The sequence below is a fragment of the Pseudonaja textilis genome, chromosome 6 (genome assembly GCF_049901715.1).
Source record: "Pseudonaja textilis isolate UNSWEBS1 chromosome 6, rPseTex1.2, whole genome shotgun sequence".
NCBI classification, from domain to species: domain Eukaryota; kingdom Metazoa; phylum Chordata; class Lepidosauria; order Squamata; family Elapidae; genus Pseudonaja; species Pseudonaja textilis.
The window spans coordinates 35742640-35759534 of NC_141995.1; the positions used below are offsets into that span (position 1 = coordinate 35742640).

The following is a 16895-nucleotide window of genomic DNA, read 5'->3' on the forward strand; positions in this document are numbered from 1 at the left end:
TTTTTGTGATGTTGTAGATTGGAAAAGCAATGCTTTATCAAGCTTTATTTAGAAAAATATCCTCACTGCAATGTCCTTCTTTTTCAATGATTACAAGTCACATCAAAAATAAATTGCAGGCTAAAACAATATTGCATTGGATTCTCCTAATTAGATGTGAAATTTAGCCACTTAATTCTATCCACCCTGGGTATTTACTCTTCATTTCTTCTGAAATTCAATCTTCCTCAGTCTTCTGTCCATGTTAGAGCAGCATGACTAACTACATGTAGTGGCATATCTCAAAGACTTAACTTCATCCAGTGTATATTTTAGATTATATTCTACTTGTGAAGAAGGGGGCAAGTTAAAAACATGGTAGAATTAATGCTCTTAAATATAAATGAAACCTTAAATCTTCTATTAAATCTTCTATAATCTGCTATTATGGAATAGGACCTGAAATATCTTTTTTAACAAATGACTGTGGAATTAAAGACCTTAAGTTGTTTATACAGTATTTCCATGCCATTTGTTTTTTTATCAATAAAAATACATAAAAGCATGAAGCACATTTAAGCTTTTGAAATCAGTGGGATAAATATAGTTATCCTAGTTTGGATTCTGGCTTTACTGAAAGGTAAATAGTGCACGAATATGCCCATGAAATGACCAGAAATGGAACTCATTAAAATAAAATTTTAGATTAAAAAAATGAAACCTGGTTAGGGGGTTGCAGCATTTGGCTAGCCTTGGTTGATTTCAAAAAATCTCAGTAGAGTTCTCTTCTTCTCATAAGTTCTTTTAAACTGGGAGAAGATTAAAAGACAATGTTATTTGAAAATTCCAGTCTGGCTATCGACTATTGAAGCATTTTCTTATCCTATAATATACAAAAAGGAACAAACAGTTATACTGAATGAAAAGGGTGAACTTAAATCTATACAAAGACTCAATGGTTTCTTTATCTAAGTTAAATAAGTAAATGCCACAGTGCAGGTGTGATTGATTTGATTAAGAAGAAGAAACCCTAAGCTACATTAGGACTGAAGTTTGATGGCCTGACTTTCATGACAACAGACTTCAAAGAATACCACCAGCCACGCCATGTGTACCACACAATTCCATTGTCTGTCCTTGCTGAATAGGGTCCGTTATAGTACAGGCCATTCAGGTTGGCAGTATGGCATCTAGTGAAATAGAAAAAAAGAAAAGAAATAGAAGACATCTATTAGTTTCAAACAAAATCATAGCTTCCTCAGACTGTTTGCAAGTAGAAACTGTGTCCTATTTTTTTCCTACATACTGCATCTTAGTCCTTGAAGCCTGAGTAATATCTAGGACTAAAAGGGGGCCACAATTTCTCTATCTCCACCTGTTTTTGCTTTGGGGGATGCAGCTACCTCTAACCGTTTGCTACTTGCATGGATCCTGGATCTGAAGAGAATCACCACTTACTCATTGTCAAAGGACTATCTAGTAACAGACCAGAGATGGGATTCTACTGATCCTGACCGGTTCTATAGAACCCCTTGTTAACTTTCTAAGCAGTTTGGAGAACTGGTAGTTAGAAGCAATCTCCTTTTGTTTTTTTCCACCCTTATTATATTCTTGCCAGTACGCCTAGACTTCCTGTCTCTGGAGCTTCTGGGGCTTGACTTTCTTAAAGGGGAGGGGTTGTTTTAAGATTTTTGGGAGGAAATACTTCTCTGGACAATCAGCACTTTGAAGAAATAATTGAATAATGAAGCAGCGCTGTCAGAAAGAAGCTTTTAATGACGGAACCAAGATGAGTGAGATTCAGCAAGGCTTCTTGGCTAGCTAGGAAGATTGACATTCAAATGTGAATTTACATCCCTTTCTGAGTTTTGGTCTAAAACTGATTTTTGGTGAAGGTTAATTCTGTGCTTGGTGATATTTAATCCTGTGTTTATTGATAGGATAATTTTTCCTGTTCAGCCACAACAAGCAACAGTACTGTTGTGATTTAATTATTTGTATTATGTTTGAATTTTTTCCTGCCCCATGGTTTCTTTTTCTGTCTGGGGAGGGGCTGTTCCTTCACTGCTTTAGTGGCATCTGGCACTGTCCTTTTGGCGTGTACTTCCAAGAGGCAGGATGCAAGCTTGACACTGATTCTTTTTACTGCCTTTCTGGGGGGCATGTGACCTTTCCTTAAATCTGGATGATTTACTTAGGATATCTTGTGAGGTGAGTGATACCAGCTGGTGTCTTTAAGTGGTGCAAATGGATCTAAGGATTGCTTTTCCTAGGTGCGCTTTTTCTGGAGAGCTTACATGACCTCTCTGCCAAAGGGTGTCACTTTATGAGCAAGAGTTGGCTGCTGATAGTTATTGTATTTTAACTACTTTAATTCCTCAAGGTGCTCTGGCACCCTGCCTGATTTGTAACTCTGGCTTGCAGGTATTTTTAATCTAATGATTGGTATTTAGAGTAGCTTTTTGAAAGCAAAGAAGCTTTTTGTATTTTTGTACAGGTAATCCTTGATTTATAACAGTTCATTTAGTGACCATTCAAAGTTACAATGGCACTAAAAAGTGACTTTTGACTGTTTTCACACTTATGACCATTGCAGCATCCCCACTGTCATGAGAGGCCAGGCGAGGAGAAGCACCCCTTGACATGAGTGATGTCAAGTTGGCCACGCCCACCTAGTCACATGACCACCAAGCCACACCAAACAACTAAGCCATGCCCACAGAACCGGTTGTTAATAAAAATGGAATCCCACCCCTGCAACAGACCTAATAGAAATGTCACCAGCAAGCCTCTCCAGTCTAATATATTATGAGACTCAAGGTCTAAATCAATCTGATTATACAGAGATATACTATACTGACAATATCATCCTTATGATATATTTTACTTCATGTAAGGAAAGTTCCATTGATTTTCAGACAAATTCTGAAAGTTATTTCATTTCCCTCAAATATCCCAATATCCCAAGAAACCCTGCTTATTCCCTAACTTATTTCCTAACAAAACTAGTGATTTGCTATATTTTTGATGGTACCTAAAATCCACCCCATGATTGTCTTGATCTCCTCAGTGATCAGCTTGATGAAGAAATGGCCCATAAGTTAAGTAAGCAGCCCACTGCATGTGTGTGCTCGTGTTGTAAAACAATAATAGATACAAGACCATACAAAGCACCCAAAATGATCTAGTGCATCAATCATTTTAAAATATTGTCAAATATTGTGGGTTTTTTTCATGAAGTACAACTAGTTTAATACCAAGAATGATAAATATCTCAAACAAGTTTTCTGATATCTCTGGATGGAGGGTTCTGATTATAACCAAAATAGTGGCTTATGTTGCTATTCCATCTTTATCTCTTCAATAATTTCTTTTTTTGGTTGGAAGGGAAAAAAAAAAGAAATCCTGAAAAAGTGTTAGAACTACAAATGTAGTTTTATTTTCTTCCGTCCTACATTATATGAAATGGTTGGGGCAATATTTCAGTTTATATCTGAACATAAGAATTCAACAATCTTGTCTGGCATTATCCAGAGACGGCATGAGCATCATTTTAGTTGTCCTTTGAATAGATTCATCAAACCCTATAATCTTTTCTGGAGAAACTGCAGGAGTTTCTTAGGGATTACATCATTTAGTGTCTGTGGCAAACCACTGAATAAAAAAATGTATCTCCCTGCCTCCGGCCAATTAACCAAAAATAAGTGGAATATGTGGGTTATGTTTATTTGGATGTTTACAAAAATAAGGGAAAACCTCATAATACTAAATCAAAATATTGAAGTTACTGATTTAAAAGGGTTGCTCATGAAAGGACGGAACCAAATAATAATTTGGGAGGATGGAAATAGTAATAATTATGCCAGTAACTGCTGTTACAGAAGATGGAAAGTTGCTTCTAGAAATTTTTCTTTTTCTTTGTCTCTGTTTCTCATTTTCTATTTTCTTTTTTCTTTCTCACTTTAGGTTTGCTGTGGTTTTTAAACTTTTTAAAGTTCTTTTTTAATAAAAGTTATATAACTCTCCCTCAAAATATTGAAGATAGACAAAGCATTCTTCCATCAGCATGTGAAAAAGAGAAGAGAAGAAAAGAAAAGGAAGGGAAAGGAAGGAAGGGAGGAGAGGAAGAAAGGTAAAATAAAATCTATTGTAGGTTAGATATCAAAATCCAGATTAAGTTATGTGGGAGCTGCAAGATTTAAAAACATGAATTCTAAATTTAAATATATTTACAATATCATTTTGTACTGTATCCTCACTTCTTTTTTCTCCTCAGATTCACACAAAGATTTCAGGGACACTTAATTTTATTCCTTTATCAGAGCCCCTTTAAAAAAGATAAGTACCTATTTAGTTGTGCAGATATTTTTTCCAGTCAAGTTTCCATTTTATCATTCCTCTTTTTGCTTCCTGAATATTCTTTGCAATATAGCAGAAATGTAGCAAGAAAAAAACAAAGCATTTTCTTTCTTTGTTGTTTGATACAGCACTAATTGTTTTCATATTTTTTTGCCTGCTAATCAACTTAATCTGAAGAGAAAAAAATCATTTCCTGAAACAACTGGCAATAAAAATAGCCAAACTTTACAAAACCAATATGCTTAATTATGCTTTATGTCACCAGCACAATTTTATCAATTCAGACAACATAACTATATTGGCTATGAAAAGGGCTATATTAACAACAAGCTAAATACAAATAATGTGATGTATTTTTTTAAAAAAAACATAGACCATCTCACACTTTTGAAGTGTGTTAACACAAGCAAAGAGACCAAATCATAGGCCTTATTTGCTCCACTCCACTCTTCCCTGGGTAGCTTCCATTGAGAATACTCTACCCAGTTTTGGGTATTAAAGTTAAAAAGCAACAGGGATAGAATCCACAAGGAATGGAATTCAGGCTAGTCATTAAGAGGAACATCCCCATTTTTTCTCACAGAATATTCTCATAGAAAGTGATGTGCTCTTTTTAAAGAGATTTTCAGACAGAGGCTGAATGGTCACCTGTCAGATAAGTTCTAAATCTGTAATGAGGAACAGATTTTCTATGATGCCATGATTCTATTTACAAGTTACTAGCAGAAGTAGATGTGTCTCAAGAACAAAACAGGGTTGGATTTAATTAGTAGTTGGATGAGAAATCATTAGGAAATACTAAAGCTCTAAGCTAGACTGGAAAGAAGACATCTTGGGAAGAAACAGTTGTAAACCAGTTTTGTATTGTTGGACATGGACAAAACTACATAGTCACCAGAAGTCAAGCATGACTCAAACAGGAAGTAATGTTAAAAATAAATTACAAAAATAACATACTGTTGCCATTACAAATAAACACTAGTTTTGCAACTGAAGTCAACAATGTCTCTGACTATCACAAAAATGTGGGTGACAGACTATGTATAAGTCTCTAGAGCCTCAGGTTGCCCATCTCTGCAATAGTCATAATACAACTTGTTTGGTTTTGTACAGTGTGCAAACTCAGTGACTGACTGGGTTTACAATACACAAATTTATAGTTTGTTGTAACCACAATGCTAAACCAAAGCCTAACAAATCGCATTACCACTTAGGACAACTTGTGCCCTCGGCACACATTAAACCTCACAAGCCTTAATCTAGCTAGGCTTTATTGTTATGTTTTCTATTTCTCTGTTTTTAAAACTCTGAAAAAAGACTATTATCCAGTGATCTGATTTTTTAACAGGTAGGCATCTTTGACAAAGCAACCCAGGGAACTCCATTGTCTTTCCTTATGCATATGTGATGATGGCCTGTGATCAGTGCTTTTCCTTGTCTGTGCTTGCTGGTTTTGTTTCCACACAAACACTGCTCCATTGTTCACAACAAAAAGCATGTTTAAAAAAAAACAACAGAAAAGAACTGGAGAATTGGACAACTGTCATTCTTGCGAGCATAGCTGCATGGCACAATCTCCACATTAAATAATCGTGCCATTGGCTCTTAAAGAGATACCAGATCTCCACAGTATAATACAAAACTTCTGATTGTGCATATTTTGTCATTATGGGTTTACAATAGTTAAGTTAGGAAAATTTGGGAATTGTGGAAGTTATGTCCTCATTGCATCTGCTCAAATTTTTATAACAATACCAACCTAATTGCTATGAGATGAGAATAGGTTTGTGCAAATTATGTTAAATACTGGACTAATATTAAGCTCTATACATCTCATAGGCAATATGGTCTATTGTATTGAATTGAAAAATGTGCATATTATAAAAACATTTTATCTTGAAAAATATGAGCAACTACTGGTTAGATTATTAATTATATTATTATGTTAATATTTATAGCCTATCCCAATGTTAAACACAAACAAGTAGTATGAAACATTTCCAATGCTTAAAAAACATAAATAAGAATAATCTTATAACTGAAAAGCCAAATGATCACTGAAACAGCTGTGCTTTGGATAGTTTTATGAAACTTCAATGGGCAGGAAATAACTGTACCTTTGAGCAAGGGGGAATACTGTAGGAAAGAATTCTCCTACTGAGAAGGCCAGGTCCAGATCCCACCTGTTTCTCAAGGAGGAAGGCCTACACAGACCTTCTGTTAGGACCAGACCAGATTAATTTTGGTTCAGTGTTGCCTTCTGTATTTATGTGCTGTACCAATAGGGACTTTATAAGTGATAGCACATTTCACTGAAATAGTACTAGCTTACTGAAATAGTAAACAATGCAGTATTGAACTGAACATTAGTGTTATTCAGACTTGATGGGGTTGTCCTGTCAGGAGTCTTGCTACTACATTTTCTGTAGCTGAGTAGCTGTAGCTTCTCTTGTTATCCCATTGTTACATGAGCTGTGCTGGCTTCCAGGTGCTCTCCAGGAACAATTCAAGATGCTTGTAATAACAGCCCTAATGGCACAAGACCAGGTTGTTTGCTAAGCTGCCTCTTTCTAATTATATCTACTGTTCTGGGTCAGATAGGGTGGGTATAATCCAAGTCCCCTCCTTTAAATGCTGGCAACTTTGGGGACTTTAGAGATGTACCTGTCTATGTTGCCCCAGACCTCTTGAGATTCAAGGGAACCTTACCTTTTTAGATAGCTGTGAAGCCCTGGCTTTTTCCCCAAGTGTTGGTCTAGAAAGGGGATTGTGTCAGGAGGCTAATTGGTCAGATGCCCAGTGGGAAGAGTAGTTTTGTTTTTATTGTTTTTACTGATTGCTGTGAGCCACTTAGAGTCATTGTGTGAGACAGGCAGTCATATAAGCCAATGTTTGCCAGAGGAACCCTGGTCACAGCTTCCATATTCTTTTTAAACAGGACCTGAGAATCCAGAAGAAGTCACAAGTTACAAATTAGCTTCTTTGGGGGAGTGTGACTTCCATCCAGAATTATTATTAATGCTGCTGATATCTATTGACAAGCTGCTTTGTCAAGGAATGGTTTAATCTGGACTTGTTTTACTATCTATGCTGTCACAGTCTTTGGATACCAATTCAGAACGTCAGAAACTTCTTGGCACAGCATAGTAATAATAACATCATCTCGAACCATGTTAGCTTGAACCACAGAATGACTCACTTCATTCATGTACAGATTAAATAATTTGGAGGGAAATCTAGAGGAACTTCATACTTTAAGGACTTAATCACAAGGTATTAGGATATGATTGCATGACTCATTTGAAGTATCCACTAAGGTGGAAGCAGAAACACCATGAAACAATACTACCAACTCCCTTTTTCCTGCAGGTAGCTTAGGGGGATATTATAGTTGATGTTAGTGGACATGATAAAGACATCTAATAAGATCAAAAGGGATATGTTGTCCCATATCAAGGTCCTAGGAGAGATAACCAACTAGAACATTCAGTATTGTTTCCATTCCTTAACTAGTCCTGACTAAAAAGGATCTAATAATCAATTTCAATTAGAATCCTCTGCAGTGTTATTGATTTTTCCACCCTCTTCTTGACCAGTTTGCAAGGAAAAGAGTTTAAGGCCTAGGAGAAAGTTGTAAAAAGAAAAGAAAAAAGAAAAAGCAGTCCTTTGCAGAATATTTTTTCATGGCCAGAGTTTATATTATTATGTAACTACATTTGGATGTTTTTATCTACTTTGCTGCACAGTGTCAACTGGTGGAAGAAAACATTTGTCCTGAGAGAAACATTCTTAATGCGAATGTCTTTATTGTTAAGAATGGTCAAGAAGCACCATTTTTGGACAGTACTGTTGTGCTCATGACATCTCATTGGATTTAAACTTCTCTGGATTATTTGGCTTCCTTAAACAAGGGGTCTACCTTTTGTAGCATTTGAAATTGTGAATCGTTATGCTATCAAAATCAAACTGAATGATAATCCAATTATAGTCAATTCCATAGTTAAAATGCTTCGTAGTTCAGCACATACAGTATGTCTGGAGTTAAATACAAGACTATTATTTCAGTCTCTCAGCAACAGATATATAGCCATTTCCTTCCTTTTGTGAAAGAAGCATATTTCTGAGATATATAGGATATGCACATTTTCCATATATAAAACCTGTTAGGCAGTACTTCAGCAGACTGCATTTGCTTGCAAAGTACCCATAGCCTAATACTTCATCTTTCCATCCTTCTGCATAATTTATCCATAGACCAATTATGTGAGAACCCATTCATAATAAATCCATAAAAATAAAAGTCTGAACTAGGCTGCAATCCGATATACTCTTCTAGGTGGAAGAAAGCCCTAATAAATTCATTAGCACTAAGCTGTACTTTTCTTTCAATCTTCCTTTTTATGTACCAAATCATGTATGACGTGGTTTTTGAGCTGCATGTCATTCGCCAAGATCTCCTATCAGAAATTCTAATTTCATTATTGCTAAGGAAAACCCAACCCCAAGTAGGGTAGAAGGAAAAGGGCTATTATGATAGGTTTACAGAATGATTGCTAAGATAGAATTGATTTTTTTTGAAACTAGCAATAAAAATCTATTACATAATGAGAACCGGATAAAATGAATTTATAATTATTATTCTTTGACTCAGAATAATTGCCGTGCAATATATTCCATAATGATTCACCAGAAACAAATGTGACTCTTATTTTCAGCAGTGACAAACTCCCATCTGAAGTCAGTGGAAGCTTTTACTTCACTGAAAACAGGATTTAAACATTATTTCACTTCCTCCTCCTTATCGACTTAGCATTGATGAAAGCTGAAACATATTGTTTCACACAGTAAACTTGGCTTCAAACTGAATTGAAAAATGCTTGCAATAATTGGCAAGATTTCGATAACAACCGGAAAGACAGAGCCAAACCAGAACAATTCAGAACAAAAGAAAAGAAAGAACATTTAAGCTGCTTTCAAGTATAACTGATAGCTCTCAAATCATAAGAGCCAATATGTTCCCTGAGAATTATGCATATTGTTAGAGAATTATGCATATTGTTAGACTGGCTATGTAAATATACTTCCTTGCTATATTTTGCAACCTTTTAGATTCAGTGTTGACAATCATTCTTTTGGCAGTGTCAAAGTTCCCTTAGACTTGCAAATGCATTGGGTACGCTTTAAAGTACCATTTAAAACCATTTAAAAGTCATTTTTGATTATTTTGTTCTATGTGATTAATGCCATGCAGAATACTGTAGAAAGGAACAGGTGTGTGGAAACAATGTTTCTTAACTCATGGCAAACCTGCAAGTCCTTGCAAGTGTTACAACTCATCTGAGTGATGGTCAAACCAGAGATGGCATTTTATCCCAATTTATTTCAAATATATATGAATGTTCCTTGATTTTTTTAAATACTATTTCTTATGAAGGACTAGTTTTCTTCAGTGTTAGGGTTTTTAAAATATATTTGCCGATAGCGCTCAGCACACTAATGATCATGACAAAAAATTAGTTGTTATTATTATTATGGCCAACGTGCAAAGTTAAATATAATTTTAAAACAATGAATATATTAAATGCAAATATTGTAAAAATAAAATTAGAAAATCTTCCCAGTCATGTTAAACTATGTGACACCCTTAGGAAGATAAGCATGAATCAATAAATGTAAATTTATGTTTGCTATTGCTGAATACTGCTGAAAATTTTAAAATATAAATTGACAGAATTCTACTTTGATGACTTAGGTGAGATCCTGCTATTTTGCAGCAAAGAGCAGTAGTGATTAAGCAGTTTAACTACTCTTCCAGAGTCACATCTGAGATCTCTGTTAAAGGAGGGAGAATAAGACTGGTAACTATTTTGCTGTGCTTGGTGGTCAAAAAAAGATCTTGACAATTCAATATGTATGAAGCCCTGAAAGACAAGAAAATATAGCAAGAAATGTATATGATATTACACTTTACTAAAGTTTGCTTTGTGGCCAATATAATAAGAACAAGTAACTTTGTGTGCAGCACAATCCTGTACATGTGGATTGAGAAATAATATTCTTACAATAGGGCAACATGTTCAATTTAGTGAGCATCAATTTGCAGCTTAACATGGAAAATATTAGTTCATGAATAGCGGGAGTTCAAATATAGGTAATCCTAAACCAGGGGTGGGATCCAACAGGGTTAACTACCGGTTCGATGATTTATGAGGTTCAGTGATTTACGATGTGCTTCCCTGCATGCTGAGCGCGCGCCTGTAAATCGTCATCGGCCTGGTGCCTGGACAACTGAGCAGCGCTGCGTGCTGAGAAGCAGCCTTTGAAAAAGTATTTTTTGCCTGCTTTTTAAACTGCAGCTGTGCCTCTCACAGCAGCGGAAGTTGAAAAAGCAGGAAATAAAGGTAAGGTAAGAGCCTGGGCTGGCAGGTAGGCAAAAACATCAGCAGACATAGAACCGGTTCTATGCTGCTCTTCAGAGCTACCGGTTCTACAGAGGTGGACAGAACCGGTAGAAACCCACCCCTGTCCTCAACCTACAACCGTTTTTTTAGTGACCATTCAAAATTACAACTGCACTGAAAAAGTGACTTATGACCATTTTTCATACTTATGACCATTGCAGCATCCCCATGGTCACACAATGAAAATTCAGATGTTTGGCAACTGACTCATATTTATGATGGTTGCAGCATCTGGGTATCATGTGACCTTCTGATAAGCAAATTTCAATGGGGAAGCCAGATTCACTTAATAACCGGTTACTAACTTAACAACTGCAGTGATTCTCTTAACAAATGTGGCAAGAAAGGTCATAAAATGGGACAAAATTCACTTAACAACTGTCATACTTAGCAACAGAAATGTTGGGCTCAGTTGCGGTTATAAGTTGAGGACTACCCATAATTTTTAATTTAATTTAGTGTGGAGACTGATATCAAGGTCATATTTAATGTGATCCAAAATTCAGTTAATGTGAGGTTACTGCATGCATAATTGAGGATAAGGCATGCACACTTGAGGTTGGGGTTTTAGATGGTGCTAATGTTTGTTTATGCAAATGGGAAAAAGGGAAGATTTTGTCAGAGAAAAATAGTACAAGTTTTTAATAGAAAAGGCTTGTTTTTTTCCCATTGAAGTATCACTTTGAATAGCGAACAGTGCAAATTCAAATAATATGACTATTTTATGAAATTCATTGACTGCACTAATTGAGACTTATTTGAAATTTATAATGGCAAAATAAGCATTAGCACTTACCTTGGCTTTACAAAGCTACTCAGATCCAGAACTTTTGTGTTATTTTACATGAGTTTAGGGGGTGGGGGGGAATAGTTCTAAGTCAAAATAACATGAAAAGAGAGCCAACCTGTTAAACCACCAGCCAGCTTGATCTTCTTCAGCACAATTCCTTTCATAATTGTCATTATCTCTGTCTTTGGTACTGAATTTCATCCCTTGATGATTTGCCCACCATTTAACTTCAGGGTGAAACCCCCCAGTGAGAGAGTCACCAGCTGTTCCAGAATATTGACCACAATTCATCTTGTAGGAATTCTAGCAAAGAAGATGAGAAAAGGAGTTAGAGAATTGTATAATTGGAATTCCTGTCTAGCATTTAAGAGATATCTTCAAAAAGATGAATAAGAAACTTTGTCCACAAAAAAAAACAATTGAAAATGCAAAGGCTTCATTCATATGGTTTCATTTAACAACCAAGATTAGATACATGTATAGCATAGGGGATTTCCCAGTTTTAAGGATTTGTGCCTACAAGGGAGTTGAGCATATTATTCTGTATTGATTTTTTTTAATGCTGGAGTCAACAATTAAAGAATTTTGCATATCGTGAATTCCCATGATTTTAAATTTGAAAATTGGGAGGGGTATAGTGTGTTTTTAGTTAATTGGGTGGGTAATCTATTTTCTGAGGTTGATTTTGTTATCTGTGATTGCCAAAAGTTTGAAAGCTTACTGCCTTTGAAATTGAAATGCTAATTAAAAATAGTATTTACTCCTCTGTTTCTTAACATAATATGAATGAAGATCATTTTCTCATGGGGACTCTGTGAAATTGGTTAGATAAGAGAATGTTTTCCTTCAGAGATCTTACGAACCCTCTTGTTATACATTCTTGACTGCCCACAATTAATGATGTTCACAGCTGAATGGAGATCACTTAGCCTAACACACTAAAACACACACACACACATACAACACACACACACTCATACACACCCAGAATGATACAACATTTGTAAAAATACTGACTTTCTTATGCTGTGTATTTGGAATTCCAAGTTCTAATGAAGCTACTTCTACTACCTGCTCATCTGCAACTCGAAACTTTTCATACTGTGCAAAACGCTGTTCATCCATAAAGTCAGACAAATCGATCCTCAAGGTATAATTCTCTGAATTGAAAAGAACAAATGAAGGTGCAATATTCAGAAGAGAAGAAGGGAGAACTTCCATTCAATTCACAGCAGGCATTGAGAGAATTCAGATACAGTGGCTAACTGCTCTTTTTTTTTTAGCAGCTTGAGCTTCCTGTTGCTTAGCATGATATTGATAATACTTTGATTAATCATGGCAGGTTAATGTGGAATTTCGTTGAAAATTTATTATCCATTATTAAAAATAAATTTATTACATAATTGTAATCAGAGATCTTGCCCTTTACACTTGGGAACTCAGCATTTTGGTATAATGCACTAGTGATACCTAACCATGTATTTAACACCTGAATTATATTAAGAGTGTGTGGTGCTTTGCTTTGTTCTGACTGTGGGGCAAGCTATTCAGACCTCACAATCAGAACAAGCAAAGAACTATACATATACACAGACACAGTCAGATCAAAGAACCTCCTCACCTCCACCCCCACCCCCACTTATGTCCTGTGTTTACACATCCCAGGCTTGAAATTAGCTCTTGGATTATCAGACTAAACACCATTTACAACTGAAATGCCCAGTATTTTGAGAAATTCTCTCTTGTCTGCGTAGGAGAAAACAGTGGGAAGCTTTCCTTCACTATAATTCTAGACTGATAAGAGTTTGTAGATGTGGCTGTGATTTCCACTTGCCAGTAAGTGTTGTTTCTCTTTTCTGTATCAAATTGTTCGGTGTCCAGAACAGATATTTTAAAATATGCAAATTGTAATAATCACAACTGAGATTATTCTATAAGAACCAGCAAATATATGAATAAAATGCTGGAGATTTGTGGGGTATTTTTAAAAACAAAATAACCACTTTACCTAAAGTAGCTTTTATTAGGTCTGTCCTCTAATTCTGCTGGACCACAATCCCATCATCTAGATCAGGAGTCTGCAACCTGTGGCTCTGGAGCCACATGCGGCTCTTTCAGCCCTCTGCTGCAGCTCCTTGTCGGTTGATCCCACCACTGGCTGAAGGCATTCTTGAGGCCTAGATGTTCTCCCAGGGTGGGCTGGCTCCTTGCTGGATTTCTTTATATATGTCTTTTTGAGTTGGCTGGATTTATCATCCTGGTGTTTTATTTGTAGCTTTTTTATTTATTTATCTTGTGTCTGTTGTCTTCCTTTTTCTTATTCATATTGTAATTTTTTGTCTATTACATTGTGAGCTGCCCATAGTCATCTGGAGTTGGGTGGCATCTAAATCGAATGAATTATATAAATGTATTCCCTGAGATATCACTATATCAGAATGTTTCTAAGACTGTTAACAAACTCAGCAATAAATCACACTCAGAGACACCTTATTTTGTACTAATTGTGAAGAAATCCTATTGAGTACTGGCCTTCCTGCTCATTGTTGCAAAATCAATAAATCCCTTATTATTGGTTTTGGTTTGTTTCTAATAAACTATTGTGTTTTTCTTACCCTGGGAAGTCAGATAATGAAGGTTTTTATTCCCAAGCCAGTATTCTCCATTTCCTGAAGTAAAATCTCCAAAACCCTGCTCATATTCAGTCCAATTTCTGGAAAAAAGATTAAAATCTCTGATCTGTATAAATCACAAGTGGCTTTAAAACAGTTTGTGCAGTTCTGTAACAATTACAAATTACAAACATATATTTGGTTTCTAGGCAAAAAAGCAAAGGAAATTCAATTCATTTTATAGATTTACTTTCTATTATGATCAATGACTACAAGGATTTGATTGCAATTTCAGGTCCTCCAACAATAACAATCAATAAACTTTATTATACTCTCAAAGCAAAATCATTATGCTACTTCTGTTTAAAATAACAAGAAATATAGATCTGATTAATAAATACCGCTTTTATGGTTTTTGAAGCTTTTAAAATAATCACTATATAATGGTTTTAGGAAATTATTACTTTATAGTCTTTCTGTTTAGTGGATTGTTGTACACTGCTCAGAGTCACTTTCCATGAAATGGGCAGCTGTATTAACATAATAAAGAAATAAATTTTAAATAAAAATTCATTAAATCAGTGTGAATAAAAGAGAAGACCACTGGTTTCTATCTTCCTATACTTTTTCCTCCTCAGTGTAACAGTGTCTTACTCAGCAAACCACCAAAAGGAATTTATCGCATGAGTTTACAGTCTTTATCTGGAAATAAATTAGTTATCTAAGATTCAGCAAGGGCACCTGGATATTTTTGGTATTTGGGGGAATTTCAGGCCTAGCTCTTTGTGTCCATGCAATTTTTTTGTGCATTTAATTAAAAAAAACTATCAAGTCTTGATTCTACAGTAAACTATATCTTAACTAACAACCATTTTAAAAGTTGGACTGAGCTATATTAGTCTGAGCATACATTTTTTTTACAAAAGATACGTTTTCATTTTTATCCATAAGAATTGGACATTCTAAATTAATTTTGTTTCAAAAATAACAAGCCTGTGAGATGAATCTAGGGATTTTAATCTGTTTAACCAAAACTTTACCTATTACATCTTACCTATTATATTTTATTTAATGAAAATCTTATCACTCCCACCAACACTGATAGAGCAAGCCATTGGTATATAAAAATAAGACCAAGCTGCACTCCCTAGTAGCACTGATGATGTTATCTAGTTTGGTAATGAAATGTCTTCAAAAAAGCAACCAGGTTTAGAGAGCACCAAGGACTTCATAGTTCAACCCTTGAACTACAAATATTCTCTTCTTACCTATTAAAATTTTGACTCCCATCTGACCGTCTCTGAAAGATTGTCCACCCACCTCCTTCTGTCATATCACAGTAGGCAAAGAATCCACTGGGGCTCTTCAGAGGTTTTATCTTGTAAAATCCATTTTGTGTATGACCAGCATGATAGATCTCAGCACAATCTGAATCATGGTACAACATCAATGGGTTTAAATAATACAGTTCAGTCATATCCTCCTTCTATAAAATATTACATAATATACCTATACAACTTTTAATTTAATGAGGAAAATGCCATTCATATATCATATTCCAAAGTGTCCTATTTATTCTTTTTCTGTGCCTTTTTTGTTACATAATATTAAACATTGAACAATAAAGGAAATCCATACAATGAAGGATGTATTTATTTAATTCTAGTCACCATTTATAAATACATATCACATGTATTTGGATTTATGAAAAAAAAAATTTGGAAAAAAATATTGAATATGTTTAAAATAGTCTTCTTGAGGTCACATATGCATACATATATGTATTTTTGTCCTTCCCAACCCCCTGGATTATTTTTATGTTCAACAGTAAAATCTTTAAAGTGTTTGATTAAAAAAATAACAGCAATAAGAGGCAGCAAAACAAAACAAAATGGGATTGCACTTCCATTAGCTTAGAAAAAATTGATCGTGCCTGATCTAAAGAATTGCTAAGTGTCTTCTAAAATGGTATAGTTGGCAAATCCATATCTCTTTGGCTTAATATTGGTCATAGTTAATCTTCAAAAGTAAATTATAACCAATGATATTGATTCTGTATGTGAGTAGATTGGATAACTTTGCATACTTTTACCATAAGGAGTGGAAGATGAATTAGTGTTGGGAGAAATAGGGAACAAAATAGACATAAAATGTTAATAAATGCTGACCTTTTCCATCAGACAAAGGGTGAGCTATCCCATCATGGCCTGATAGCAAAAGGATCATAAGGCAGAACTAAGGAAATACTTATCAGAGACTGTTCTAGCATCGAACAGTCAGAAGCAATGATTTTAATAGAACCTAGTTGCTTCTTCACTGAACCATTCAATGATAGAACACAAAACTTATGCAAATTGGCTAGAATGACTACTAGTTACTTGCTGAAACTGCATTCAATTCAAATATAGAACTAAAGTTTGAGTTAGTCCATACTATAATGCTTAGCCAGCCTTCATTAACTGTCTTGGTTAATCTTGTTCAATGTTCTGCCTTGGCTGAACCATTGGTTTTTGAAAGCTACTGGAAAAATTCAAGATATATAATTTAACATTTAAATAAGTAATGTAAAACAGACCTGCAAAAATACACATCCTGCAAATATTTTTTACAGTTATTACCAGCTCACTTTTGTTTCAGTCAATGATTGATGGCAAACATGTCAAAAATCTACTTCACTCTTTATATGCCACTTCC

The 16895-nt window shown here is 35.1% G+C and overlaps 1 protein-coding gene across 2 annotated transcripts in view; it reads right to left on the reverse strand.

The window, feature by feature from the left end:
- FGL1 (fibrinogen like 1) overlaps window positions 1-16895 on the reverse strand; it is a 31144-nt gene continuing 14249 nt past the window's right edge. Inside the window, exons 4-8 of one of the 2 annotated variants that reach the window (XM_026697800.2) lie at window positions 15470-15629; window positions 14205-14302; window positions 12661-12749; window positions 11705-11892; window positions 1-1169 (exon numbers count right to left, since the gene is read on the reverse strand). In XM_026697800.2, coding sequence (XP_026553585.1) covers window positions 1010-1169; window positions 11705-11892; window positions 12661-12749; window positions 14205-14302; window positions 15470-15629 — 695 coding nt within the window. In that variant the 3' untranslated portion in view covers window positions 1-1009. Of the gene's footprint in view, window positions 1170-8744; window positions 10260-11704; window positions 11893-12660; window positions 12750-14204; window positions 14303-15469; window positions 15630-16895 lie in introns of those variants that run through there. The other variant, XM_087936227.1, reaches the window with a different exon arrangement.